This window comes from Podarcis vaucheri (assembly GCF_965113315.1).
Source record: "Podarcis vaucheri genome assembly, chromosome: 7".
Classification (NCBI taxonomy): domain Eukaryota; kingdom Metazoa; phylum Chordata; class Lepidosauria; order Squamata; family Lacertidae; genus Podarcis; species Podarcis vaucheri.
In genome coordinates, this window is record NC_138765.1 from 69,778,681 (window position 1) to 69,805,635 (window position 26,955).

Here is a 26,955-nt window from a genome sequence, read left to right on the forward strand (position 1 = left end):
GGCCCAATGGTCAGGGAGTGACAGTCCAGCCACATCTGGAGGGCACCAGATATTCCCCACTCCTCGTTTAGGACATGCCACATACGGCCAGTTTGGAAGTGTGGTCAGTGAGCAACCTCAAGTTTGGTGGGAAGCAGGGAGATGTTAGGGCTTCTGTGGGAGTATTTTCTGTTGCGATGGAGATGGCGGCTTCTGCAGCTATTATGCCACCCATTTTGCTGCTGGATGAGCAGGCGGCTATCTCTCCATCATGTTGGCATTAGCAATGGCTTCATGGTGGCCATCTAAACTAAGGTCTTATTGAGTGCTAAGGTTGACAGAGGGAGCCCACTTCGCAGGTCCGCTGCCCTCAGAAGCTTCGGTGGAGCGGCCCATAACAGGGCCTTCTCTGTGTCAGCCCCTAAGCCATAGAATTCCCCCCTTGCACTGGTGCATCTGGTGCCCAAATTGTATAGCTTCCATTGTGCGCTGAAGTTGCCACCTCTTTGACACCAGAGATCCATATTTTTGGAACCCACACTATTCCTCTGATTGGGAAATATTTTCACTGATTTTAATCTTACATATTTATATTGCCGTAACCCATCCTGGGACCTTAGGGTGAAGAGTGGTGGTAATAATAATCATAATAATAATCATAATAATAATCATAATAATAATTTGATTGCCCCACACACTTTGCGCAGCAAAAATATCCACAGAAATGAAACCCTCTTCTTTCCTCTTCTCAGCTCTTCCATCAGTCTTGGCTCTGATATCCAAAGAGTAGCAAACAATCATGTCACATATAACAAAACGTACTTTAAAATAAGCTTTATTTAGTTGTTGTGTATTTTTTTTAATATTTTCATATCTGCATCCATGCCTTCAAGGAATTGTTTCTCCCCACACATGTTGGGGGAGGGAAGAAAAGAAAAGTTAAATCTAATGTTACCCATAGTTCAGAAGCTATTTTATGGTAGTAGTTCTCTTTTAAATAAATCACCTTCTTAGTTTTGCTTTTAAAATAATTATTTCCTAATTTACAAAACAAAACCGAAAAAGGGGGGAGTTTTTTGTTTTAAAGAGAGAAAACAAGAAAGCTGAAATGGAAAAAGAAGAAGAAATGTCTAAATATATCCCAGAAGTTTTGCTGTTTGGATTTTTAAACTCTGATTAAAAGGGAAGGTGGGGGAAGGGAATGGGGGTGGGGAGGGAAGGAATGTGTAGCATATTGCAAAGAAGTGACCCACAGTGAAATGTTCTGCCTCTTGTTTACTTGAGGCTAATGGGAACTTCCTTCTGAAATATAAACAGCAGCTTTGGAGAGGCAATTTTTGTCAAGATTGTGGTGGGGAAGAAAGAAAGGGTTAAACTCCCCTGCTCACCCCCCTGGCTTCCCTGCAATTGCACTTTTACATAACAAAGGACATACATGTTGCCATTAACATAATATCTAGTTGAGCTGTAAGATACCCCTTGCTCATACCAACATTGGCTGGCAGGGTCCATTTCCGCTTTCCCCAGGTAGCAGAACCTTCATGCAGTCCTCCTTGCAATCTTAAGACAAGGTGCCCCCATTCCAAAAAGATGGGATTCTCAAAAGCCAGCCCAGCACCGTAGAATCCATTGCCTTCCACTATCAAGAGTGGCAAACGGCATTTGTTAAGTTTGCAACATGATGGGTTGGGTTAGCTGCCTATTAACTGGAAAAGCAAAGTCTTGGGAACAGGGAAGAGATGGGGTGGCTTTTGAAAGCACCTCCCAAAGCTTTTTTTATTTTTTTGCCTGAGGTGTAATTCCTACTAAGAGCCTGGCAAAAGGCATCTACCCCTGCCACTACCCCTCCCCCCTCCCCCCGGATTTAGAAAAAAAATAGGTTGATGCCACTGTCAAAAAAAAGATGACTTGGTTGCAGAAATGCTCGATTGAAAGAAGCAATGGCTCATTTGTAACATCTGCAAGGTCTTGCTGGTGCAGAGGGGAGTTAGAAATCACTGTGTTCTGGGACAGAGAGAAGCGGAGGCTTTTTTTATGTCAACAAAACGGGTATGAGGCAGTTAACAGGCTCCAGAGTTCCTGTGTATGTGCTGGCACCAAGGAGACATAAAAATGACAAACCGAAGCTTGTTTGCATATCTTCTTTACTTGCCTTGCGCCATTTTATTCTGCTTCAGCTCAAATGGGAGGAGCATAGGGGCCTAGCACATCTCCTCGGCTCCAACCCTTCTGAGATTCTATCAGCCGTTGTTGCACAGAGATTATTTCCATAACCATAAGGTCTAGAAACTTGGACAAGGATAAGGGAACAGAGGTACCTATGTCTGCAGTAATGGTCACAGGCCAGAACTGTACTGTACACAGCTCCTTTGGGGGGACGGGACTCCTGAACAAATCAGATAAAATTACTTAAGCCCAGTGCAGGATCTCCTCATGTATTAATTGTCCTTAAAACAGACTCCCCTCTGCTGACAGCATTTGACTTGGTATCAGGAATGTCTCCATCTTCTAAACCAAGGGATGAAAGACCACAGGGTTGCAGCGCCCCTGTTAGAACTTGGATTCTCACATGACATTTTCAAGGCAAATGTGTCTCCTCCTGAGAGTCACTCCCAAGCTTGGCTAAAACGACTTTACTGTGTAACTAGGGGAAACGTTATTGCCAGAGATGTGCTCCTTGTATGGGTGTGTGTGTGTGTGGAGCACGTGCCCGTGGCGGTGCTGAGCTTCAGGGGGCAAGGAGATGGCGAGATGTCACCCCAAGTCCATAAGCAAACCGCTCTCGTGCTATGAATTGAGTGCCCTGAATTGTGCGCCATGTCCCCGGAGCCATTTTTCTCCAGAGGAGAAAACAAACCAAGCTTCTCGGCACGCACAGATCAACAAGGAGCCACAACGTGCTTAAGTTTCCAGGGTGCAGCATGCCTCAAGAGTAGCACCCAAGGCAGTCACATGGCTGAGTGTCCTCACTATAGCACCCTGGGTGGAAGGGAGTCTGGGGGATGCAATCCAAAGGACATTGCTTGCTGGAAATCTACACGCCCATGGGGTGTTGCTGTTCTGGTGTCCAGGCAGCGAAGGATGAATGAAGGCCTTGCTGGAATGTTTTCTGGGTCCTATGTCTGCTAGGCAGTTTGGAGGCAGTGAGGCGTGGCCCAGGAGCCTGTGGATGGGGCTTGGGGGGGCAGCTCAGAGAGGTAAGGGATCAAGCTCTGTTGTCCTCCTGATATCATCTGGTGTGTAATGTGGCTTTTTTTGGGGGGGGACCCCAAACCTCTTAATTTTTAAAGAAGAGTTGTTTTTAATTAAAAAAAGCTTGGTTGGATCAATAAATTCTGAACTGAGAGTAGAGGGGGGCTGTCTGTTACTCCTAAATTGGTGGAGGTCATGGAGGAGATCTATGTTAAAAAGAGGTTTTACTATGATATTTGACATTGGCTACTGCCCAGGCAAAGTGCAAGTAGATAAATAGGTACCGCTTTGGCGGGAAGGTAAATGGCGTTTCAGTGCACTGCTCTGGTTTGCCAGAAGTGGCTTAGTCGTGTTGGCCACATGACCCGGAAAAACTGTCTGCGGCCAAACACCAGCTCCCTCGGCCTGTAAAGCGAGATGAGAGCTGCAACCCCAGTCGTCTGTGACTGGACTTAACTGCCAGGGGTCCTTTACCCCCCCCTTTTTTTTTACTGCCCAGGCAAATTCAAAGCTTGACTTGGAAGCTTCTGTAGCCCTACCAGGTCAAGGGGGACCAATGGTAGGTGGGTGAAGACACTCTGTAGCCCAGGAGGACACCACAGTCTAGGGGACTTTCAAATACTTCACCCCAAGGGGAGGCAGAGTCTAAATTGAAAGATTCCAGGCTCAGCTGTTCCTGTGTGGATTTCAACATCCCTGGCCAGCAAGTTTCTAAAAATAAATATTAATAGGAATTTTTAATCAATATTTTGTATTGGCCACCAACAGTAGTTTCACCCACTTAGCTCCCTACCATATTTGCCAGCTCTTAGGTGTAGGCCACAATCTGCCCCCCTCTGTTGAAGAGCCCTCTGCCTGTGTCCCAGCTCATGTAGGAGGGAGCAACAGAGATCCCGAGAAATTTGGAACAGAGGGCCTAATGGAGACCTTAAGCCCATGGTGGGGTACCTTCAGCCTACAGGGCTAATCAGGCCTGTTGGGACTCATTTGGCCCACAAAGTGATGTTTGGCCAAGCCCACATGCCCCAAATTTGATGGTGAAGGAGTGTCTAGGCCAAAGAGGGTTTGGAGGCACTTGCAAAAGCCTTGGGCATTGTACTCTGCAAGCGACCATCTGTTGGTGTGTGGCTCTTTGCAAACTCTGCCAATCAGCTGGTTGTCTGCTTGGGCTTTTGGCACCATTGTCAGGACATTAGGCCATTGAGAAATGAGGGAGTTAAGGGTCCTGCCTGCCAGGCAGATCCAGTTCTCTGCCCTGCAGCTGACTTGCACCCTTAAATGGGCACCATGCTGATGAGCTACTGCTATTTCAGGGTCCGCAGATCTTCCTTTGCACCTTCTCCATTCCTGTTTTTATGCCTGCAAAGAAATGGTTGTTTAGCACCAACAGTGCAGCAGCTGCTGTAGAGGCCAAAAAGCAGGGCAGTTAGTTTTCTCATCTTGTTACTGACACAGAACGTGTATGTTTGGAACCCTGTTTCTTATTTCTAAATATTCCACAGTGCTAGGCATGTTTAGCTGTCAGTTTGTTTGAATCCTATCCTCCGCATTGCAAATTTGCACCTGATGCTTTGATAAACCCTGCAAAAAAGTGATAATTGCATTCTCATGCTTGTGTCGAGATCTTTTGTGTGGGTGTTGAGACCTGTGCGTGTGTGGTTTCAATGATGTAAATGTACATACCTGTGGAATGACAAATCTCTGCCAAAAAGCAAATCTGATACAATTGTTTGTATAGGGGTATCTGGTTCTATTTGTGTGGTGTTCAAGCAATATGCCAGAGCACATGCGCCCATCACTAAAACACTGCACAAAACACCTTATGCAATCATGTACGCGATCACATCTGCACCACTTTTTTGGGCAGTGATTTATCAATGCACACAGGAATGTTGGAAGCTTTCTTATACCACTAGGCCATATTTATTAGTACTCTTTCTACTGACTGGAAGTAGCTCTCCAGGATTTCAGCCATGGGTGTCTCTTAGCCCCACCTGCAGATGCCAAGGACTGAACTGGGGACTTTCAGTTTGCAAAGCAGATGCCGTACCACTGAGCTATAGCCCCTCCACCATATGCTCATTGGTACTGTAGAAGTAAATAAGGTGAAGGAACTTGAGTGCCCTTGAAAAAACGCCAGGGGAAAACACACACCAAACCAACTCTGCTTCTCATTTAACACTAAACCATGGCTTAATAACCAATAGTTATTAGCGCTAGGTGCAAGCCCAGTTCAGAAGTTTCACTATGGTTTGTTTGTTGTTGGCAAGCTAAGAACGAAAACCATGGTTTGTTTTCATTATTAATTTAAAAAATATATACTGCTCAGCACAGTAAAAAAATAATAATCCCTAGGCAGTTTGCAAAAATAAGAGTTCAGTGATAAAAATGCAAAAATTCAACAACATTACATAAAAACTGGGATAAAAACACAACTGTGTATCATAAATAAAACTGAGCCCTGAACAAAAATCAAGGGCTATATCAAACTAGGTTTTACTAGGAGTAAACCCAATGAAATGAATGGACCTAAGTTAGCCATGCACATTAATTTCAATGCATGCAATCTGACCTGGACTCACATAAGATGCAGCCCCCAAAATGTAAGAGAGAGAGTCCTGGGAAACCTGACTAATGACACATGCTTTAAAGAGACACCTGAAGATCTTCACAATCTCTGCTTTGTGCTTTATGCAAAGAGGGAGCAACCCAGAAAGTAACTGCTGTTGTCAAGAAAGTCCGGTTCTGTGCTATTGTGAATGGACAATCAGCTGGTTGTGGAATGACCAGTAAGCAGGAGTTGAGTATAAGAGCCTGTGGTTCTCCGCAATGGGCATCCAAAGACACACTGCTTCTAGGAGTTGGGAGCAGAGCCACTATGGCTGGAAGCTACGAAGAAGCTGACCCTCCATGAATTTGTCTAATCTTTTTTTTAAAAAGCCATCCAAATTGTTGACCATCATTGTCTCTGGTGGTAGTGAGTTCTAAAGTTTAACTATGAGCTATCTGAAGAAGTGCTTTCTTTGGCTGCCCTGAATATTCCAGCACTTGGCTTCCCTGGATGCCCAAAAGTTCCAGTATTATGAGACAGCGGGGGAAAACTTTCTCTATCCACTTTCCCTGTATCATGCACACTTCTATCCTGTCACTTCTTGGTCATCCTTTCCTGAAACTAATCCTCCCCCCAAATGTTATAACCCTTGATCTGTTTTGTTTGCCCTTTTGTGAAAGCTTTCCAGCTGTAAAATATTCGTTTTGAGGTGAGGTGCACAGAGTATTTCAAGTGTGGCTTCACCATAGATTTATCTAAAGGCATCATGATATGGACAGTTTTGTTTTCGATTCCTTTCCTAATGACCCCTCGCATGGAATTCACTTTTTTGCAGCTGCCGCACACTGGGTCAATACCTTCATCTGGCTGTCCACTAAGACTCCAAGGTCTCGTTCCTGGTCAGTCACTACCAGTTCAGACCCTACGAGTGGATATGTGAAATTTAGGGTTTTTCGCCCCAACCTGACACTTGCTTACTTTGAACTGCATTTACTGCCCATTGCCCCTAGGAAAATGAGACAAATGGCTCCTTCTGTCTCAACTGCAGGATTACAAAATTTGGTCCAGAGTTCTCCCAATTCTGCCAGAGGATCTGGAAGGGCTAATGATCAATTGACCAAGGAAAGACGATCAAGTTCAGAAGTGCCATGGTTTCTGGACCAGCAGTCCTTGGATGTAAAGTCATCAAGCAATAGTAACTCTGAGGAGGAGGTGGATCCCTAATCCTTCCTGGGTATATCTGCTGGCAACGCAGTCCACACACCAGCCCCTGAAACCCAAGGAGGTACTTTTCCCACAGGACTCTAATCAGTAGTCATCAGATTCCTTGGAGGCTCAAGAATACCCAGGCGACTTCCCCTAAAGGAGTACTCAAAATGCCAAACCCCACTGCTGAGAAGCCGGCAGCTGTCTTGAACAGCACTAGTCCTTTAACTGGCCATCAGCAGCACTCCAAGGGTTGGGCTTTCCCCATAACTTTTCAGTTCAGACTACAAAGCCCTGGCAGTTGCTTCAGGCCAGTGCTGAGACAACATGATCTTCCTGGCTCAGCTGCAGGGTTGCTATCCGTGGTCCTGAATGCCAGCTACAGAACTCTGTACAGCATCTCTGCCCTTGTTCAGGGTCCTGGCCTTGTCTCAGGACCAAGGCAGCTCCAGATCCCTGGGCCTACGCTTCTTCACCTTGCTTGGGTTTCCTCTTGTTGGTGGAAACTGAGCTGGTGGATGGAAAGAAGAAACCAAAACTACATTCCCAGTAGTTGTGGCAATGGGCCAAGCCAGTGTCTTCAACTGTGTGAAGCAGTGATAGGTTTTTGTTGACATAAAATATCACCTTAGACAATGGGCCATTGCTTGCTTCCATACCTTGGTCCTACAGAAGCAACTTTTTTCACTTGCCTTTTCTCGCTGAAGTCTCCTTGACATTTCAAATCCAAGGAAGACGTTGGCCATTTTGTGGCTGAATTATGGTTCACTCATTTCTGATCTGAATGCACATTCAGAACATCAGTGTGTGAAATCCCTGATCTTGCCTGCGGGGTGGGGACAAATGACAATGTCAAGCGAGGGGTTGAGACAGAGTTCAAAGCAGCTTTGGATGTTCTTGCAAGGCCTGAACTTCAGTCACTCACAATCCATGAAAAACTATCTAGGGAAATAAGTAATAATATCGCATCACTGTGCCGCTCTGAGCAGCGGCAGCAGCTGATGTGAGTTAACCAGAAAGTGACCTGAACTGACAGAAATGCACATTTGGCATTTTGGTTGGGTGTTCCGGCAGAGAGTCAGGGAGAGGAGGGGGGTGGATGGAGGCAGGGAGAAGGGAAATGGGGAAAACTAACATTTGTTCTCTTGGCATCAAATCCATCATACTTCAGCTCTGCAAATTCAACTCCCAGAGAGCAGGGAAGTAGAAACAGCACCCGTCCAAAACCCCCACCCAACGTGGAAAAATATAAATTCCAATATTTATGTAATAATTTAGTTAGAATACATCTTCTGTATTGTGCAAATAAATTAAAAACTAAAACAATATAGGGAGAAAAAAGAGGGTTAAGGAATTATTCCAGATGAGTATGCATTAAAAAACAAAATAGAAAAATTAGGAAGATAAGCAAGAGCGAGCACTTTACATCCATATGATTCCAGGTATTCTGGCCTGGAAGAGGTCATCTTACTGGGGTTTGGGGTCTTTTATTTTTGGAATTGGGGGTGGCTTTGCACCCAAAGCCCACTCCCCTTTGCACTCTGACCACAAGTAAGAATATGGTCACTTATGAACTGCAGCATAAATGTTTCGTTTGCCACAAGTCTGGCTCAGAAGCCCACTGTGGGCTGAAGGATCATGTCTGTCACATGCAAAAGAAAAGAAAGGTCCAGAGGGTATCTTTGCACAATCGCTCGCAGAAAAAGCTCACAGTGATGCTGTTTGTCTTTATAACCATTTCGCTTGTTACTTCCTCCTACAAATGCACCTCTGTGTGGTGGTTTTCAGTTGCAGATAAAAAGGTAAGGACACAGTGTGTGGTATCCAGCTATGTCCGCTTTAGAGTAGACCCACTGAAATTAATGAACATTGCCAGCCTAAGGCCATGAATTTGAATGGGTCAACTCTGAGGAGAACTTAGCTAGATATAACCCAGAGCTTTCACCCAAGCATTTTGTAGTAGTAGTGGTGGACCTAAGCAGATGCGTGGAATTAGTCCAGAACAGCCAGAAATACCTACATATTCTGCTAATTAGGGTTTCTAATTTCAGTTTCTAATTTTTCCAATCTTAAATTCAGTCCTCTATATTTCTATATCAGTTTGTGATTTTTTAAATAATATATGCATTTTTAATTCAATTGTGCCTAATGTACCCATGTTTACAAGCCATTTCCCCTAATAGAAAACATTTTTGTATGCTATCTTCATCAACCTAAGCCTTTCAATGCACATTTTACCCTGGTTAGTGCATTTTTGTATACATTATTTGGCCAGAGAGCCACATTGCAAAATTCAGACAAGTGTGAATTTTGCAAAGCGGCTGGGCTTAGGTTCCTGACTGTTTCAGGAATTGTGAATTAGAGAAGTCCATCTTTAAATGTGAATGAGACTGATTTTCTCCCTCAATCCTACAGATATGTCTATGTCAGGCATCCCCAACCTTTGGCCCTCCAGATGTTTAGGACTACAATTCCCATCATCCCTGACCACTGGTCCTGTTAGCTAGGGATCATGGGAGTTGTAGTCCCCAAACATCTGGAGGGCCACAGGTTGGGGATACCTGCTATTTAATCACAGTCCGTTTTAGAAAACAAAGAGATACAGCATAGTTCTACTTAGAAGTAAGCTCCAATGTGCTGAACAGGAAATATTCCCAGGAAGATGGCAGCCTTAACTCTCTCTCTCTCTTTCCCCCTCTCCACTTAAGATTTGTTGGCTGAAATCCCCACGACGGGGTGAGCTCCCGTTGCTCGGTCCCTGCTCCTGCCAACCTAGCAGTTCGAAAGCACGTCAAAGTGCAAGTAGATAAATAGGTACTGCTCCGGTGGGAAGGTAAATGGTGTTTCCGTGTGCTGCTCTGGTTTGCCAGAAGCGGCTTAGTCATGCTGGCCACATGACCTGGAAGCTGTACGCCGGCTCCCTTAGCCAATAAAGCGAGATGAGCGCCGCAATCCCAGAGTTGACCATGACTGGACCTAATGGGGTCAGGGGTCCCGGTCCCTTCACCTTTACCATCTCTTTGCTTTCACTGGAAGGCAGCAATGTCTGCAGTGAGCGACTGGATAGCACCTCCTCTTCCTGGTTTCCCTGATATCTTCACAACTAAAAGGACTAGAAATGTACATTTTTAAAACTAACACTGCACATTTAGGAAGTGGCAAGGTCTTGTTTTCAGCCGGAGCTCACTGGAGCTCAGCTCCAGCACCTCTCAGGTGGGTGCCATTGCGCCATTGGAGAATTTCATGGTGAGCTCTGGCACCTCTTTCTCTAGAAAAATAGCACTGGGACGCGTCCTCCAGTATTCTGAAGGTGGGGTTGGTCCTCACAGCCTCTCTTCCTATTGGTACAGCCCTGGTTTCACCACCTCAGGAGGGACATATTTATAAGAGGAGGCAACCTATTGCCAACAGGGACTCCTCACCTCACGGTGAGATTTCTCTGGCGATATGATTGTGCAATAGCAGGGATGGCCAACTTCTCCAGTCTTAGGGAACTCCATATGGCAGCACAGAAATTCCCTTTACCTTAGGGATGGTATTCAGTATAACACCTACTCAAAGCAGACCATGGAAATTAATGGACATGACTCTGTTAGGTCCCTTAATCTCAACAGGTCTTCTCTGAGTAGGGATACAACCCCTTGGCTTAAATTCAGTAGGAGGTCTCAAAAGTGATCAAAGCAGAGGGGACACCATCCACATATCCAACCATTACAAGAATGGGAGGTGGTGTCCGCAGGCTGGACCAGAACCCTGGTGGGAGGAGTTTTGGATTCAATTCACCCCACCTGCTTGCTGTGGACCCAATCCAAATCAGTGTCTGGCATCTCCTACTTGCATTGGAGCAGGACTGCAAGGAGAGCAAAAAGCTATTCCACACCAAGGTCTCAATCCAGACTGAAGGGCCCACACCTGCCGTTTGGATTTTGGGGGAAAAGCTTTCATGCAACAGAGTGGTCTTCCTCTCCAGTCTAGCCCAACAAGCTTGACTTGGTGGCTGGATCTCTTGCCCATAAGACAAGGCTGTTGCCCATCCCTGCCGCAAACACACTTCTGAACTGCTGGCTCGCCATGAGATAGTGCGTCCGCCCCACGAGAACAGGACACACCATTTCTCCCTTTCGGCAGCCATCTTGGCAAAAACACACGAGACGCAGACGTCATCTCAGGGTGGGATGCAATAAAAAAAGGGGGGAGAGAACAGCTTTTTGGGGGACAGGAGACATTTACAAGCACACAGTGCACAATATTCCTCGTCGTCGTTGTTATTTACAGATACACAGCAGTCCTTCAAGTTTTTCAAGTTTCGTAAAAAAAAGGGGGAGGGGGGACGAAGAGGAAAAAGAAGAGTAAAAAAGAAATGCGGGGAAAGCAGGGTCGGAGGAGGCGGGGGGCGGGAAGAAACAAAACAAATAAAAAAGAAAGCACACCCCAGAACAGAACCAGGGAAGGTCACACAACACGACTGGCATCGCTCCATAGACAACAGTTAATGGGGGGCAGGGCAGGGGGTTCACACAGGGGATCGCTGGGGGTTTATGTACAGCGGGTTACATTAGAGGCCACGGGCTCACGATCCGCTGGGTTCGGTTAGAGGCTTTTTTTTTTTTGCTTGCGCACACAGACACTCCCACACACGCACGCACACCAGAAGCGGGAGCGGGAGAGGCAGGCCGTCACCAGTCGGCGTCTTCCTCGATATAGTAATCGGGGGCGGTACCATCGAAGAGCCCGGGGTCGAGCGATTTCCGTTGCTTCCCTCTGGCAAAGACGCGGGAGATGGATCCGAAGCCCATTTTCTCTTTCTTCTTTTTCCGTTTTTGGTCTTCGAGGTCCTCTAGAGACTGAGGAGGAAGGAGACGGCAGGTTTTTTCATGGAAAGCATCACAGAATCGTAGCGCTGAAAGGGACAGCCAAGGGTCATCTAGTCCAACCCCCCGCAATGCCAGAATCCTTGCTAAAGAATCTCTGGCAGAGGACCTTCCAACCTCTGCTGGAAAACCTCCAGTGAAGGAGAGGCTACCATCTCCTGAAAGAGACTGTTTAACTGTCAAACAGCTGCAACTGTCGGAAAGTTCTTCCTAATGTTTAGCTGGAATCGCCTTTCTTGTAATTGGAATCTATTGGTTTGGGTCGCAACCCTCCAGGGTAGCAGAAAACAAGCTTGCGTCCTCCTTCATGTGGCAGCCCTTCAGATGTTTGAAGATGGCTGGTGATGAGCAAAAAAATGGGTGTGCGCTTCTGAAGTGGGGCCAGTCAGAGATGGGCAACTCTGTTTATTTGGGTTTCTTATTTTCCCACTCTTACATTTGCTTCTCCACATTTCTAAGTTGCTTAGTGAATCCCACCCCCCCAAAGTATCCTAATGAAAATTCATTGCAAGTTTAATGAGAATTTCTCCTGATATACACATTTGCCTAATGCACACACATTGTTGCAATAAAAAAATCCAGCACTATATGCATTTTCATGCACATTTGACCCTGGCAAATGCATTTATGTACTCATCACTACTTGGCTGAAGAACTGCCAAGAAATATGAATTTCTAAGGATGGCCTTGCTTTGGTCCATACATTGTTTCAGGAACTACAAATTATGCAAGTTTGACTTTAAGTGAGACGAGAACTGATTTCCTCTACTACCCCTGACACTGGTGGATAGGTGACAAGGAAAGGAGCTTCAGTCTAGAACCTCCCCAACACACCTTGAGGTTGACAGTAGCAGATACATTGTTCAGTATATTGTTTTCGGATCGGACCCTCTACAAATTAAGAAGACTGATGCACCTGGGTTCCCTGTAAACAATGTGGGTTGTATCCAACATTATAGTAGACCCGATGAAATCAATGGACACAGCTTAATTAATGGACATTTCCTCATTAATTTCAATGGGTCTACTCTGAGTAGGACTTACTTGGGTGGGTAAAGCCCCCTAACAACCCACCTGCTCTGAGTTTAATGCCCTTGGATCTCCTCCCACCCTTACAACACATCCTGGAAAAGTCCCTTTCAATAGGTTTAACACATGTCTGGCCACGCAGGATAACCCGGTTCTTACCTGGACAATTGGGTTGTGCAAGTTTTTCTGTACTGGTCCAGGACTATCTCCCTGCCGGAAGAAAGAGGAATGTCAGCTTGGCACATAGCAGAACAATATAGCCTGGAGCCTGGGCGGGCTCAATGCCCATTGCCCATAGCCGAAGCACGCCTGGCACCTTCCCCCAATGGATTGGCTGGATGCAGAGGACTAGTGGAGAAGAGGTAGCAGACTGGGAGAAGGTGGTGCCGGAACAGGGTTTATTGAGCAGGGAAGAGGGTTTAGTGAGCAGGAAGAGGCTGTGGCAGGGAACAGTTTAGAATCAGAAGCAGAAGCAGAAGCTGGAGAGGAGACAAGAGACAGAGATGAAGAAGGCTGCTGAAGAAGCCAGGGGGTCTCCCCCTCCTGCTGTGACCAGCTCTCCTCCCTGCTGGTTGCCCAGAACCCACAGAGGTATGAAGAGGGCGGAGCAGAGACAGACAAGGTGACTTTGGCAGGACTTGGGCAGGAAACTTAGGGAGTTGTGGGAGGGTGGAGTCCTCCAGTCCTTGCAACTGCCTCATTGAGGCAAGACCTACTGGGAAGAGTTGCTGTGCTCACTAGGCCTGAGCTGTTTTTGTTTCTTTGAATAAGGAGTTAACTTCACTGACACCTTGTGAGTTACTGCTGACCGGCTCCCGCTTTGACATTCGAGATACGTTGCGCTTTGCTGTGAAAAGCCCACTGGCTGGCTGAGGAATAAAAATGATGATGGGATGGCAGTGGTTGGCTCTCAAGGGAGTTCCACAATCCCCAATCCTTTCAACACAGGCTTCTTCCCTGGGGTCAGATCGGGTTACTCTGTACCTTCATGGAGAATGGGAAAATGAGGCACTGCCCCACTAACTTCAGTCCATCACTAGCCAGCCCTCACTTGCCTGTTTTCTTATGCAAGACCAATCTAGTGGGGCAACGACGCACGTCTGCCACCTCCTCTTTACTCTCAATGTTGCTTTGTAGAAGATGGGGACAAAACTAGAAATAGCTGGCTCAGCCTCTTATTGGCTCCACCTGCTGTTGGGTTTCCTGCCCCACCAGTCCCAAGGGGCGCCAGACACCACTACCATCACCTTGGCATCTCCAGGTGGTTCCTGGAGATCTAAATTCCTCTGAGAACTCATTCGGGAAGGGTAAGAAAGTCTAGTGGGGCAGATGGTAGTAAGCAGATGGTTCGTGTCAAAATATTGTCATTCCGTTAAAACACACACAGCCAGCCAGAGCTAATAGGAAGTTCTAGAATTAGCTGGCTCTGTCTGTCTTTGGCTCTGGCACCTAGTGTGAGTCTCCCTGTCCCAGTCCCAAAGGGGACCAACCACCTTTGTGTACCTCTGGTCCCTGAAAGCTGGAATGCGGTCAAATGGAAAACAAAGGCACAAATGAGATTCAGTGTCAGGGCACAACTAGATGGCAGGCAGGAGATCCATAGGGGAAGACCCATCAATGGGTTCAGGGGAGGGCAACAAAGGCAGTCATATAAACTATATTCCAGATCCTTAATAGCAATTTTTCATTAGATGGTGGGTTCATCATTTCCCCCTCGATAACTACTTGGCAGTCTGATCAACAGGTCAATAAATGTTGTAATTTTACTGATTTCTTATTCGAAGCAAAAATGAAAAAAAGAAGTGGAAATGTTTTGATGAATACATGGCAAAATATTGCTCAAAAAAAGATATGCTAATATGCCTAGGTTAAAATGTGAAGTACTGGATGGAAGAAAAATTTGTAAGGAAAGATAATAAGAATATATAGATGATTTGAGAAGGTTGTAGAATGCAAAGATTATTGTAAATTGTATAATGTGGAGGAAATCGAGTGGGGGCGGAGGGAAGTGGGAGGAAGGAGAAAAGAATAATATGATAGATTGAGGAATAGAAATGTAAATGTATGGGGGGATGGGGAGGAAATAGTGTTGGCTTTGGTACATCTGTATTGTAAAGTAATATGTAAAAACCAATAAAAAAAGAAAGGGGGGGGGAAATGCTGTAATGACCTCCCTACCACCTGGAGATGTTATGGGCTGTGTCCAATTAAGTCCTACTCAGAGTAGACCCACTGAAATGAATTGACCTAAGTTAGTTACGCCCATCATTTTCAATGAGTCTGCGCTGAGTAGGACTAACCCTGGAGTCAATACGGCCTTCATTTTTGACTGCGATGTGCAACAACAACATTACCTTGTACGTTTTCATCTGCAGGGAAAACGACAGCTTCTGTGAGTGGATGGGGCAATGGGATAGGGCATTGGGGTGGGGACCCTAAGTGAACGTTGGGCGGGATCATTACCAAAAGGGTGCCACCCTTTTATCTCTTTTGGGAGGAGCCATTTAAAATAAATAAATAAAAACACTCTGTCTTTCGATGAACTTAAAGCCCTGACGAAGTTTACAATGAAAAGTTTTACAATGAAAAGTTTTACAACCAACATTGACATGACAATTCCTTCCAAAAACCGAAATGGGGTGGTTGTGTGCCTACAGGGGTGTAAGCGAAAAGGGTTCACTCCAAACATAAGGCAGTGGTTTTCTAAACGCTCAGAGAATTCCTTAGGTACGTTTTATGATCGAAAAAGAAAATGAAACATAAAGGAACCTTGAAACGGCCTGACCTGAACCTGTAAACTTCTGGGACATACGAAATGTTGAGGTGGGAAGGGAAGAAAGAGGATTTAACTGGCCTGCTAAACCCTTAAACAGCCAGGTGTGGGAGGGCTATAGTCAAGAGGGTTGCATGCCAGGGACATGAACTTGCTCCTGAAATGCAAAGAGTTGTTTCAGGAGGGAGGAAGGACGAAAGAGGATGCATTTCCCACCCTCCAAAATCTGATCCCTCCCCAACAGCCAGCCCCCAAACTTGAGCACAGCAAAGGAAAATGTTAGATATGCTTTCCCTCAACCCTGACCCACATAACTCGTAACTCTTGTTCCAAGGAGACTGGAGCCCTGAGCAGGAGCATTTATCTTATGGGAAAGGGATATACTTCAATATTTCATTGCAGGTTGCATTTGCCCTTATTTATTTATTTGCTGTATGCACCAAAATACAAAGGGAGCACCTGAGTGAGACGAAAGACCCATCTAGTCCAGCATTGTGCTCCCACAGTGAACAATCAGAGGCCCCAATGGTAAGCCCACATGAAGGATCTGAGTGCAACGGAGCTTTCCCCCACATGGGATCCCCAAGAACTGGAATTCAGGGCCATACAGTCTCTGACGGTGGAGGGAGAACATAGCCAACATTACAAAGCAGCAGCAGAAGCAGCAGCAAAGCATCCGACCACAGGAGTCGGCTTGGGCGCAAGCGAACAAGGCAAGCAAGTGTGTTAGAACAGTGTTAGGAACATCCAATGACCTGCAGAGGCGCCTTACATTGCAGAGGGAGTGCGTTCGGTGCCGCGGGGAGTTGATGTCGCTCGGCGTGGACGACCGGTCGCCTTCTGCTGCCGACGCATCAGAGATGATGGAAGGCTGTCGGGAATGACACGGGCTCACGCGGACCGCTGAAAGGCAAGCATCGGAGAGGGGCAGGTGAGTCTCCGCCGCACTTGCTGCGAGCAGAAGCTTCCTTGGGGCTCAAGGAAGCTCAAGGCACTGAATTGGCTCTCTGGGATCACCTGCCTTCCAGGACTGGGGTTTTCTGCACAGGTGAAATGATCAAGCAGCCTTAGCATTTCAGGACCTTGGATAGCTCCAACTTGGTTGCAGGGATGTGGGACCTGTGGCTTTCTGAATGTTGGGAGTTTGACTTCCGTCAGCCACAACCAGCCTGGCTAATGGTCAGGGATGATGGGGTCTGCATTCCAGCAACTTCTGGAAGGGCATACAGATGTGGGGCATCTGGATTACAGTTTGACAGATGACCCCAGTGGCATAGGCAGCAGGGAATCCAACCTAATAAACTGAACGATGGTGAGAACGCTAGAGGGACCCTTACTGGAAACCACAAGGCCCATTTTCTGACTCCCCCCAATCTTAGCCAAATGATTCCCTGTCCAGTAATGATGGAGTCTGCCAATAAAGGGCCTTGAGGTCTCTCTGCCCTTCCAGTATTTGAAATGCTTGTCTTGATTTGAGTCTAGGGGCTGGTCTACACTACAGTTCTCTAGGGTTCTCTCCCATCCCTACCTCGAGATGCCAGGGATTGAACATGGAATCTTTTGCATGCAAAGCAAATACCCTACTCCTGAGCTGTGCTTTATACAGTGGGTGGACTTTTGCATGGCGATCTTTAAAGGGGGAGCCTATACAGTGGTGCAGTTATGTAATATTTGACTCTGGACTTAATGGTCACACGCCCCTCCCCTCCCTTGCTCGGATTATAGTATGTCTTATTTCATTGCTTTCCAAATGTGATCTCAGGATGCTGTCAGTAGCTCCTGGCTGGTTGCCCAGGAAAGTATAAAGACAAGGAAAAGGTTCTTAGTCCTTTTTTATTTCAGTCTTTACAGAGAGAGGCTATAGAACATGGGTAGGCAAACTAAGGCCCGGGGGCCGGATCTGGCCCAGTCACCTTCTAAATCCAGCCAGCAGATGGTCCAGGAATCAGCATGTTTTTACACGAGTAGTATGTGCCCTTTTATTTAAAATGAATCTGTGGGTTATTTGTGGGGCCTGCCTGGTGCTTTTACATGAGTAGAATGTGTGCTTTTATTTAAAATGTATCTCTGGGTTATTTATGGGCATAGGAATTCATTTTCTTTTTTAAAAATATAGTCCAGCCCCCCACAAGGTCTGAGGGACAGTGGACTGGCCCCCTGCTGAAAAAGTTTGCTGACCTCTGATATAGAACCCGGCGCCTCTTGGATAATGGTATTGTCTTGAGTGAATCTGCACTCCTCCGTCTCTCCCACTTTCTCATTCATCATCATCACCTCCTTGGCAGGTGCTGCTAAGTGCCCTCTGTCTTCGAGCTCCTTGCTCTCCTACTTTTAGGAGATGGTGGATCTGGAATGCTTTCTAATGACAGCGTGCCAGTCAGCTGTCACCCCACTTCTTCCTCTTCTTCCTCCTTCTCTCCCATTATTTCCCAACTTTCCCCCTTATCTGCCTCTGAGCTGTAACCTCCCACAAACCCCTGTTGTAAATCTATAATACTGTCTCCCTCTTCCTCCTCTCTGGAAGGGTCAGGATGGGGAGGCGATCTCCACCATTCCACCTCCTCCTCTGCCTAGTCCCTGAAATGTGACTAGCCAACCTTGCTGGGGGCCTTCCTGCACATTCTGCTGAGTGGGGCCCTGGTCACCTCTGCCAAAGTTCTTCCCGGATGGCACCACCAGTCCTATGGGCGTGCTGTGTAAAATTCAACCGGATGGGCGTAGGAGGTCACACCCCTGCTGGACCCAGCTTCAGATCCCTGCTCTGCTGCAAAGCTCATTGGGTGAAGTGGGGTTTAGCCTCTCTCCTTCTCCCTGTCACACCTATGCCTATCTCACAGGGCTGCTGTAATGAGAATGAGAAATGAGAAAGTATGGAAGAGAGCACAGCAGAGGTTATATTTTCTGAAAATCCTCCGGAAAAATAATCTCTCAAAGGACCTGTTGATGGCATTTTACCATTGTACTGTTGAGAGTGTATTAACTTATGGTCTGTGTGTGGTTTGGGAGCTGCACGGTCAGGGGAAAAACAATGCTGTCCAGGGTTGTAAAGACTGCAGAGAGAATAATTGGGTGCACTCTTCCCACCTTGGATCAAATCTATGCTTCCAGGTGCCATAAGAAAGCTGCAGAGATAGCGCAGGATAGTGCACACCCCGGAAATGATCTCTTTCAGCTTCTGTCTTCTGGAAGAAGGTACAAGATTATAAAGACTAGGACTAGCCGCCTGAGAAACAGTTTCTATCCAAATGTGATTTTGGTTTTAAATGCAGTGTAAAGTAGTCTCTATGTGAGTATATTGTATTCAGTTATGGGGTATCAGAGTTTTTAGGGGCTAACCAGGCTGGGATGGTTGGGATAAAAGGCTTGTTGGTTTTTGAATGTCTGATGTAGTTTTTTCAATTTTGTTGTTCTGTATGGGACAATGACAATAAAGATTATCGTTTTGTATCGTATCATATTGTATCATATCGCCTGTGCCACCTTTGAGAAGAGAACCGGGGAGGGGTGATGTTGGTGGAGTGAGTCGCAGGTAGAGAGAGGGGAGCAAACTCACCTTGACGGTCTACCGTGTGCTGGGGGTGGGCATGGTACAGCGTCTGCTGGCTCTGTCGGATGGCAGCCGTCAGCGGGAGGTCGGCTTGCATCACCCATTCCTGATTTCCGTTGAGCACCGTCTCCCCGGGCATGGCTAAAGAATGCCGCTTGGGTACATCCTTGGTCAGCGTTGCTAAGGACTGTTTTGCCTGAGAGAAGAAGCAGGAGACACACAGGGTTGCTGTCAGTGCTTAGCCCCAATTCAGGGGTAAACCCATTGCAGTCCATGGGAAGTGAGCCAGCAGTAAATCACAGGAAGTAAGTTGAGTTAACTCTTTATTAGCAAAAACAGGATCAGCACAGGAGTGTCAGGCCTAATGAGAACAGCAACTCATATCTGACATATTTTGTCCCTGCAAAGCAGTTGCTGAGACTGAAGGTTCCTACCTTCTCACAGCTGCCTAAGTCCTCTCCTCTTCAGGTTTTTCCTAAGCAATCTGAGATGGTGCCTGCATGAAGCTAACTTCTCCTCTGCCTTCTTCATCTCTCTCCTGGTTCTGGGAGACCAGCAGGAGGGGGAGACACCAGTGACTCTTCACTAGCCTGATACATCTCTGCTTCCTGCCTCCCTCACCTGAGTCAGCTTCAGCTTCCGTTCCTGGACTTCTCTCTGCTACAAACTCTCCCTGCTCACCAAGCCCTGTTACCTCTTCAGCTTCCAACATCACCTCTTCCCAGTCTTCTCTCGCTGCCCACCACCAATCCCCTGGCTCTGAGCTTCTTCCCTTGGGGGTTCCCCAGCTAGTTCCTCCCACCATTCCTCTGTGTCCAACCAGTCCCTGACGCTAACCTAGGTGTTTCATTCATTTCAGTGGGGCTTCTCAGAGCACAGCTGGGTGTACACTCAGGTGTGGGCAATACTGCGTTCGTTTTCCCGACTGTGATTCTAGCGCTTCTGTTCTGTTTTCTAATATTCCTTTTGCACTGCGGTACCTGTTGTGATATGAAATGGTGGCTGTTGGACTGATATAATGGTATGACGTTGTGCTACATTTCATTCACACCAGTGGGTGTGGTGTGACACAACAACAAATGTCATTGGACATTGTTGCTTCTCCCTCACTCTTTCTGTCCGCCTTGCTCTAATTCCTCCATGAAAATGGCAGGAAAAATCTGTATATGCTTGCATCACTTATTCCTGTGATTTTCTGGGTTAAGGGAACTGTAAATGGATTATTTCTGGAATTAAATAACACAGGAATGAATGCTAAGCATGCGCCATGTTCCATTAGTTTTCCGAAAGTGGCTCTTATGCCATGTAAAAGCTCTAATATAATGCATAAATTAACAGGGAAACATCAGGGAAATGGAATAAACCACTGTGTGAATGCAGAGTGGGCTCATTGACACTTACTGCTCCTCTGCTCTTTCCAGGCATAGCCAACACTTTAAAGCTCCATGTCCAAGCAACCTTTTTCTCTCTTTTCTCCAGAGCTTTCTCTGTGAAATCTCATTCTTTAAAGCTCAATCAGAGCAACCAACAGCTCCCGGAAAACTTGAATTGAAATATGCTCTAAGTGAGCGCTAAAGAGCAGGTTTTCACAGGGAAAGCTCAAGGGCAAACGATGATGATATGCTCAGACATTGAGCTTTTAAGCATAGACCTGGAAAGAGTGGGGGTAAAAACTAAGTGTGGATAAGCCCTTAGTTGGAGGTCTCTAACACATAAACCCTTCCCTCCCAATGGACTTCTCTTGTGCCTGGGGTGCCAGTTACTGCTTGCACCAAATATTACTGGGCACCCCCGCCCCAAACCATCAATATTTGTAGGGCGGTGGTGTGTGCTCAAGCACAGAATGGAACTTTAAGGCTTGCACAATTAAAGTGGACTGAAGTGCTCTGTCACCCGTGCACAAGAAAGCCACTTTTAAAAAAGAAATGGTAAGAAAATGCATTGCAAAGTGCAGAGGGAATGTATTACAGGAAAACATTCAAACACTGTGTAAGCCAGGCTTCCTCAACCTCGGCCCTCCAAATGTTTTGAGACTACAATTCCCATCATTCCTGACCCCTGGTCCTGCTAGCTAGGGATCATGGGAGTTGTAGGCGAAAAAAAATCTGGAGGGCCGAGGTTGAGGAAGCCTGGCGTAAGCGAATCGGGACGAGTACAAGATGAATGCTCAGCGTTGTATAACTGCCCTGTAAGCAAATCAGAATGGATGCTCAATGAAGACAGGGCAGATGGCCCCTACAGAGTACCCAGAGTGCTCCAGACTGAGCACTCATCCTGATTTGCTGGCACAAAGTTTATGCAGAGGGTAATAATAATTTATAATAATTTTTTATTTATACCCCACCCATCTGGCTGGCTTTCCCCAGATGCTAGGTGGATCTGTGTCGTCTCCTGATGAAAACTGCCAACGTGGTGGATGCCGAGTGTGACAAATGGCTAGCATGTGCTTTCTCATATGGAGTATGGGAGCTGGGAAGGGTGACAACGTTGTCTGTCTGGGAATAATAAATGGGGAGTTTTGGGGGAAAGCCCTCTGGAGAAACCTTGAAGGCCTGCGGGCGCAGGGACACTCACCATGGCTAGCTCAGCTTCCAGTTCCTTCATTCGGTTGTCTTTCAGGTCCAGCTGTGACCGAAGAGCACTGGCGTGGTCCGTGGCGTCTTTGGCTTGCCGGCGTAACTCCCACTTCTCCCGCTCCAGCAGATCTTTCTCTTTCGCAAGAGCTTTGACCGCATCTTCGCTTTCCTGCGGTTGGGGCGAGAGTCAGAATACGGAACCGAAGCAGGGAGGCTGGGTGGCTGTTAAGCTGCTTTCTTACCCTCCTCCTGTCTCTGATCTCCTCCCCATCCTTATCAATCTCTTGGGGTGGGGGAAACAGTGGGCACATTTGACATGTTGAGGAAGGTGCAAAATGGCTGTGGGAGGGGGTGTGGCAAGAGGCAGCCACATCAACAAGAGCAAAAAAAGAGGCAGGGCCACAAAAACGTACAGGCATGGCACCCATCAGTTGCCCCACGGATGAGAAAAAAAAGTACAGTGGTACCTCGGGTTAAGAACTTAATTAGTTCTAGAGGTCCGTTCTTAACCTGAAGCTGTTTTTAACCTGAATCACCACTTTAGCTAATGGGGCCTCCTGCTGCCACTGCGCCACTGCTGCGCGATTTCTGTTCTCATCCTGAAGAAAGGTTCTTAACCTGAGGTACTATTTCTGGGTTAGCGGAATCTGTAACCTGAAGGGTCTGTAACCCGAGGTGCCACTGTACATCTATTGTGCTCAGTCACAGAGATAAGCTCTTGTAGCCTCCCCAGACTGGGTGTGAAGGTGAATGTCCAATCCTGCATCTAATGAAATGTGGGCATGTTTTAAGAGGGAGCATTCAACGTAGAAGAGGCTGAGCCAAGGAGAGCAACCAGTCTCTCATAAATTGTGGATTTTTGAGGGGATATTTATTCCATTCTCCTTTTTCTGGTGCCAGAGGAGGTTCTGGTAGACCCCTGCCATAACATCAGCAACTGTGATTAGTAATTACAGTTAGTAATTAGCATTAGTATGAGTATTAGTACTCATACATTGTAAAATGTTTCTCCCACCCCTCCCTTCTCCCTGTGCCCCTTCCCCTTCTCTATTGAATTTATGATGAGCTTTTAATTTAAAAGTTGCTAATAAAAATAAAAGTACGTAATAGAAATTAAATGTTTAATATTTTACAGATGATTTATTACTTTGAGTTATTTCTTTATACTGTATTTGCACAAAATTGCCATTTTGAACTGCTTTCGTTGGCTGTTTCCCAAGGTACTAAACGCAGGGACAAGGGAAGGCAAAGAGGGCAGGAAGATAAAGGAGGGACTGGTGGTGGTTAAGAAAAGGTGAAGAAAGGACTTTTCTTTGTGTGATAGTTTCCCTGTAAAGTGGGCGGGGAAGTGGTGGTTTAAAACAATGGCAGAAGTCTGAGTAAAGCAGGGGTGGTAGGACACTGAGAAGAAAATTGCAGTTTTAAACAATGGCAGAGGTTTGAATAAAACAGGGATGGATATTCCTAAAGTTTTAAGGAAGAGAAATAGCAAAGATAGTTACGACACAAAAACGAGCACTCAAAAGCTACCACCAGATCTTTCTCCAACTCCTTTTTCACTGTACTCAAACCGTGTTTTAAATTGCCACTTCCCCCTCAGTATCTCACCACCTGTTTTGCTCAAACTTCTGCTGTTGATTAAAGACATTTTCTCCCCTCAAACCTTGTTTTAAATTGCCACTTTCCCCTCAGTGTCTTTCCATCTCTCAAACTTCTGCCATTGACTGAAACCACCACTTTACTCCCCTCTCAGTGTTTCTCCACCGCTGCTTTGCTCAAACTTCTACTGTTGTTTAAAACAGCCACTTCTCCCCCTTTCAGTCTCCCTCCTTTCTCGCTGTATTCAAACCTCTTGCTCTTCCATTCCTCAGCTGCCTCATATGAGAGAGCTAAAGGATGTGGAAACCTCAAATATCCCTGCAGCTGGAGTGTGTGAAGATATCCCCACTGTTTCTTTTTCCCCTCCCCAACTTCTTTGTAAAAAGCAAGCCCCAGCACTGGGCAAAGGATGCACCTGTGGCTGGTTGGTGGGCAGAGGTGGGCTCAGCTTGCCAGGGACATTCTTGATGTGCCTCCCCCCCCCTACATCTAGGTCCAGTATGGGGCGAAGGAGATGCCACTGGCCAGCAGTGGTAGCTGCCACCTGAGCATGCGGTATAATCCCAATACTCCTTCTTTCCCTTTCCAACTCACCCCGCCCCCCAAAGTAAGCCCCTGTACGGGGCAAAAGAGGTCCAATGCCTGGAACTTCTGCCTAAAACCCTGGAGAGGTGCTGCCAGTTAGGGTAGACAACGCTGAGAAGATGACAGCCACCTGTGAAAGACAGGTGAACAAGCCAAAGAGCTAAAAATAAGCTAGAACATCCAGTGACTTCAATTGCACTGGCTGCTTATCTGATTCTGGGCTCAATTCAAAGGACTGGTTATTATCTCTCTTTATTGCCCTAAAACAGGAGTGGAAAACTTCAGGCCCATTAGGTGAATGTTGGCCTCCAGGCCGTTCTATCTGGCCCTTGGGACTTTCCTCAGACCATCGATGGGCCCATTCTACACAAACAACCTTTTCCACAGCCAACACTCTGGCCAATGTCAAATCTCTCCCACCACCCAGGCATCCATCCTTACTTTTCTGTGCTGCTCGTAGTTCCTGATGAAGTCCCGTAGCTGCTCTTCCCGGCTTTCCAGGGTGGCGTAGAGCTGCTGCATCTGACTCACCAGGTCAGTCTTCTCCCCCTTCAAACGCTTCCGATCAGCTTTCATGGCTGGAAGAGACAGGTGGGTGGTTTTGAGAACTACCAGGCGGGAGATATGGGAAGAACTCACAGGATCATAGAATTGGAGAGGTGGAAGGGACCCCAAGGGTTATCCAGTCCAACCTCCTGCAATGCAGGAATCACAGCTAAAGAATCTCTGACAGATGGCCATCCAACCTCTGCTTGAAAACCCCCAAGGAAGGAGAGTCCAACACCTTCCACTGCTGAACAGTTCTTACCACCAGAAAGTAGTTGTTGTTGTTGTTGTTGTTGTTGTTGTTGTTGTTGTTGTTCTTCTTCTTCTTCTTCTTCTTCTTCTTCTTCTTCTTCTTCTTCTTCTTCTTCCCTGCTTTCCCCCCCCCCACCCAAATTAGGACATCCTAATGTTTAGTTGCAATCTCCTCAGGTTGCTTTGTCATTGTTGCTTAAAAACAACTGGAAAGCATGTTTGCAATTTGCAATCACGGGTTTTGAAAGGCACCCCAGAGATAAATACATCACTCACACTTACGTTTTGATTGAAGAAGGAGAGGGGTTGTATCCAAGTAAGTTCTACTCGGAGAAAACCCACCAAAATGAATGCACCTAAGTTTGTCCTTTCCATTAACTCCAGTAGGCCTTCTCTGATACAACCCAATATAGCCAGTCGTAACGGCCGCCTCCCCTGCCATCCCACCTACAAGTTTGCCACTGTTCAATCTCGCAGAACGGAAATAAATAGCTCGAAACCACAAATGCACATGAGTGATTGAGCAACGCACTGCCTCGGACCCCTGATGTGAGTGTACACATCAATGTGACATCCTGTGTGAGGTTCCACTCATGCACGTGCAACCTTGTGTGCACGAAAAAGCAGACCTGAGGCAGTCGTATTCGCTGGGGACTCCAAGTTGACTTCTGCACGGTGTCTTACTGTGAAAGCAATGCGTCTTTAAAACACTGAATGAAAAGGAACCTCTGTGCAATAGACCTGTATAATCCCATTAAGATCGCTTTGGAGTGGGGAGTTCTGGGTAGTGTATTTAAAAAAGAATCAACACACATGAGTGAATGGGGGAAGTTGCAGGAATAAAAGATGCAAAGAGTCAGAGGAAGAGCCAGGGAAAGGCGGTAGTATCTGTTTGGCATGCAAAAGGTCCCCAATAGCATCTCTGGGTAGGGCAGAGAGAGACCCCTGAGCCTGAAACCCTGGAGAGACACTGCCAGAGTGTGTCTTCCTGTGGATTGAGCATTCAGCCTGATTTGCTTGCACAAAGCTCACACAGCGGTCAGACTATGCCTGGCTCTCATTGACTATTTCTCCTGATTGTCTATGGGATAGCTACACCACAATCAGCATTCATCTTGCACTCATTCCCTTGCAGGGTGTTTGCACAACTTCCCGCCAATCCTTCACTTGCTATACTTTTCAGTGCATTCCCGGATGCATTTCTAAACTTCATATAAAGCCCTTTTGTTTTTTGTTTAGAAACAGTAGGTTTGTTGTGCTTTGACTCACTTTTAATTGTGTAGACCTAAAGTTCCCATACGTGCTAGAATCCCTCTTGCAGATCAGCAAGAGTCAGTGTATAGAGTCAGTGGTCTGACTCAGTATAAGGCAACTTCCTATTCAAATCAGCTCTTCAATCAGAAACATGAGGACTAGAATCTTATTTTATTTTTAACAGAAGGGCTATAGCTCAAGAACAGAGCACCTGTGCTGCCTGTGTAAGGTCAAAGGTTCAATGCCTGACATCTCCAGGTAGGGTTGGGACAGACCCCTGCCCCATCATCCCTGACCACTGGTCCTGCTAGCTAGGGATGATGGGAGTTGTAGTCCAAAACCAGCTGGAGACCCAAATTTGGGAAACCCTGGTGTAGACAATAGTGAGCTACGTGGACCAGTGGTCTGTCTTGTATCTTATGCAATGGAAAGCTGTTCCGATATGTGTGATGCTGCCACTCTGGAATTAGTCCAAGGCAGTCTTCTTATTAAACCAGAATTCAGGAGGAGAGCCATGCAGGGTAGAGCAATGAAGAGAGGAATAAAGGAACAGAGGGAGAGAGAAAAATCCTCTTATCTTTTGCCATAAGTCTGGGAGGAGTTTAAGAGGCATTGCTGTCTGGGGCTCCCCACCCCAATTTTCCTTTGCAAGGACTCCTTGCCTCCACTTACTGTTTGAGCTCTGAGTGTTGCAGATGCCTGAAAACAGCAGTCTGTCCTCCTCTTTTCCCCCCTTCCCATAATTATATGCCTTCTAGAGTTCCCTCCACACAGAACAGCTTAAAAGGACGGTTTCGTGATGAGTCAAGCTTGGCCTTTGAACCCGGCCGCTGTTTCAAAGTGCCTGGGCACTGCGTTGTTTTGTCCAAGGGTCACCTGAGATTATGCAGAGCGCAAGGCAAAGGATGTCAAGGACATCGTTTCCCCATGCCTCCTCTAAAGTAGTGTGAGCCGGGTGTGCACATGCTAAAGTTGGAAGCGAGGGGATAGGGAGC

The 26,955-nt window shown here is 46.6% G+C and overlaps 1 protein-coding gene across 2 annotated transcripts in view; it reads right to left on the minus strand.

Moving 5' to 3' along the window:
- Positions 1-798: 798 nt before the first annotated feature.
- KAZN (kazrin, periplakin interacting protein) overlaps positions 799-26,955 on the minus strand; it is a 232,924-nt gene continuing 206,767 nt past the window's right edge. For both annotated transcript variants that reach the window (XM_082230264.1, XM_082230265.1), the window contains exons 3-8: positions 24,350-24,486; positions 21,723-21,893; positions 19,155-19,344; positions 16,374-16,504; positions 12,988-13,038; positions 799-11,772 (exon numbers count right to left, since the gene is read on the minus strand). In XM_082230264.1, coding sequence (XP_082086390.1) covers positions 11,605-11,772; positions 12,988-13,038; positions 16,374-16,504; positions 19,155-19,344; positions 21,723-21,893; positions 24,350-24,486 — 848 coding nt within the window. In that variant the 3' untranslated portion in view covers positions 799-11,604. The remainder of the gene's footprint in view (positions 11,773-12,987; positions 13,039-16,373; positions 16,505-19,154; positions 19,345-21,722; positions 21,894-24,349; positions 24,487-26,955) is intronic.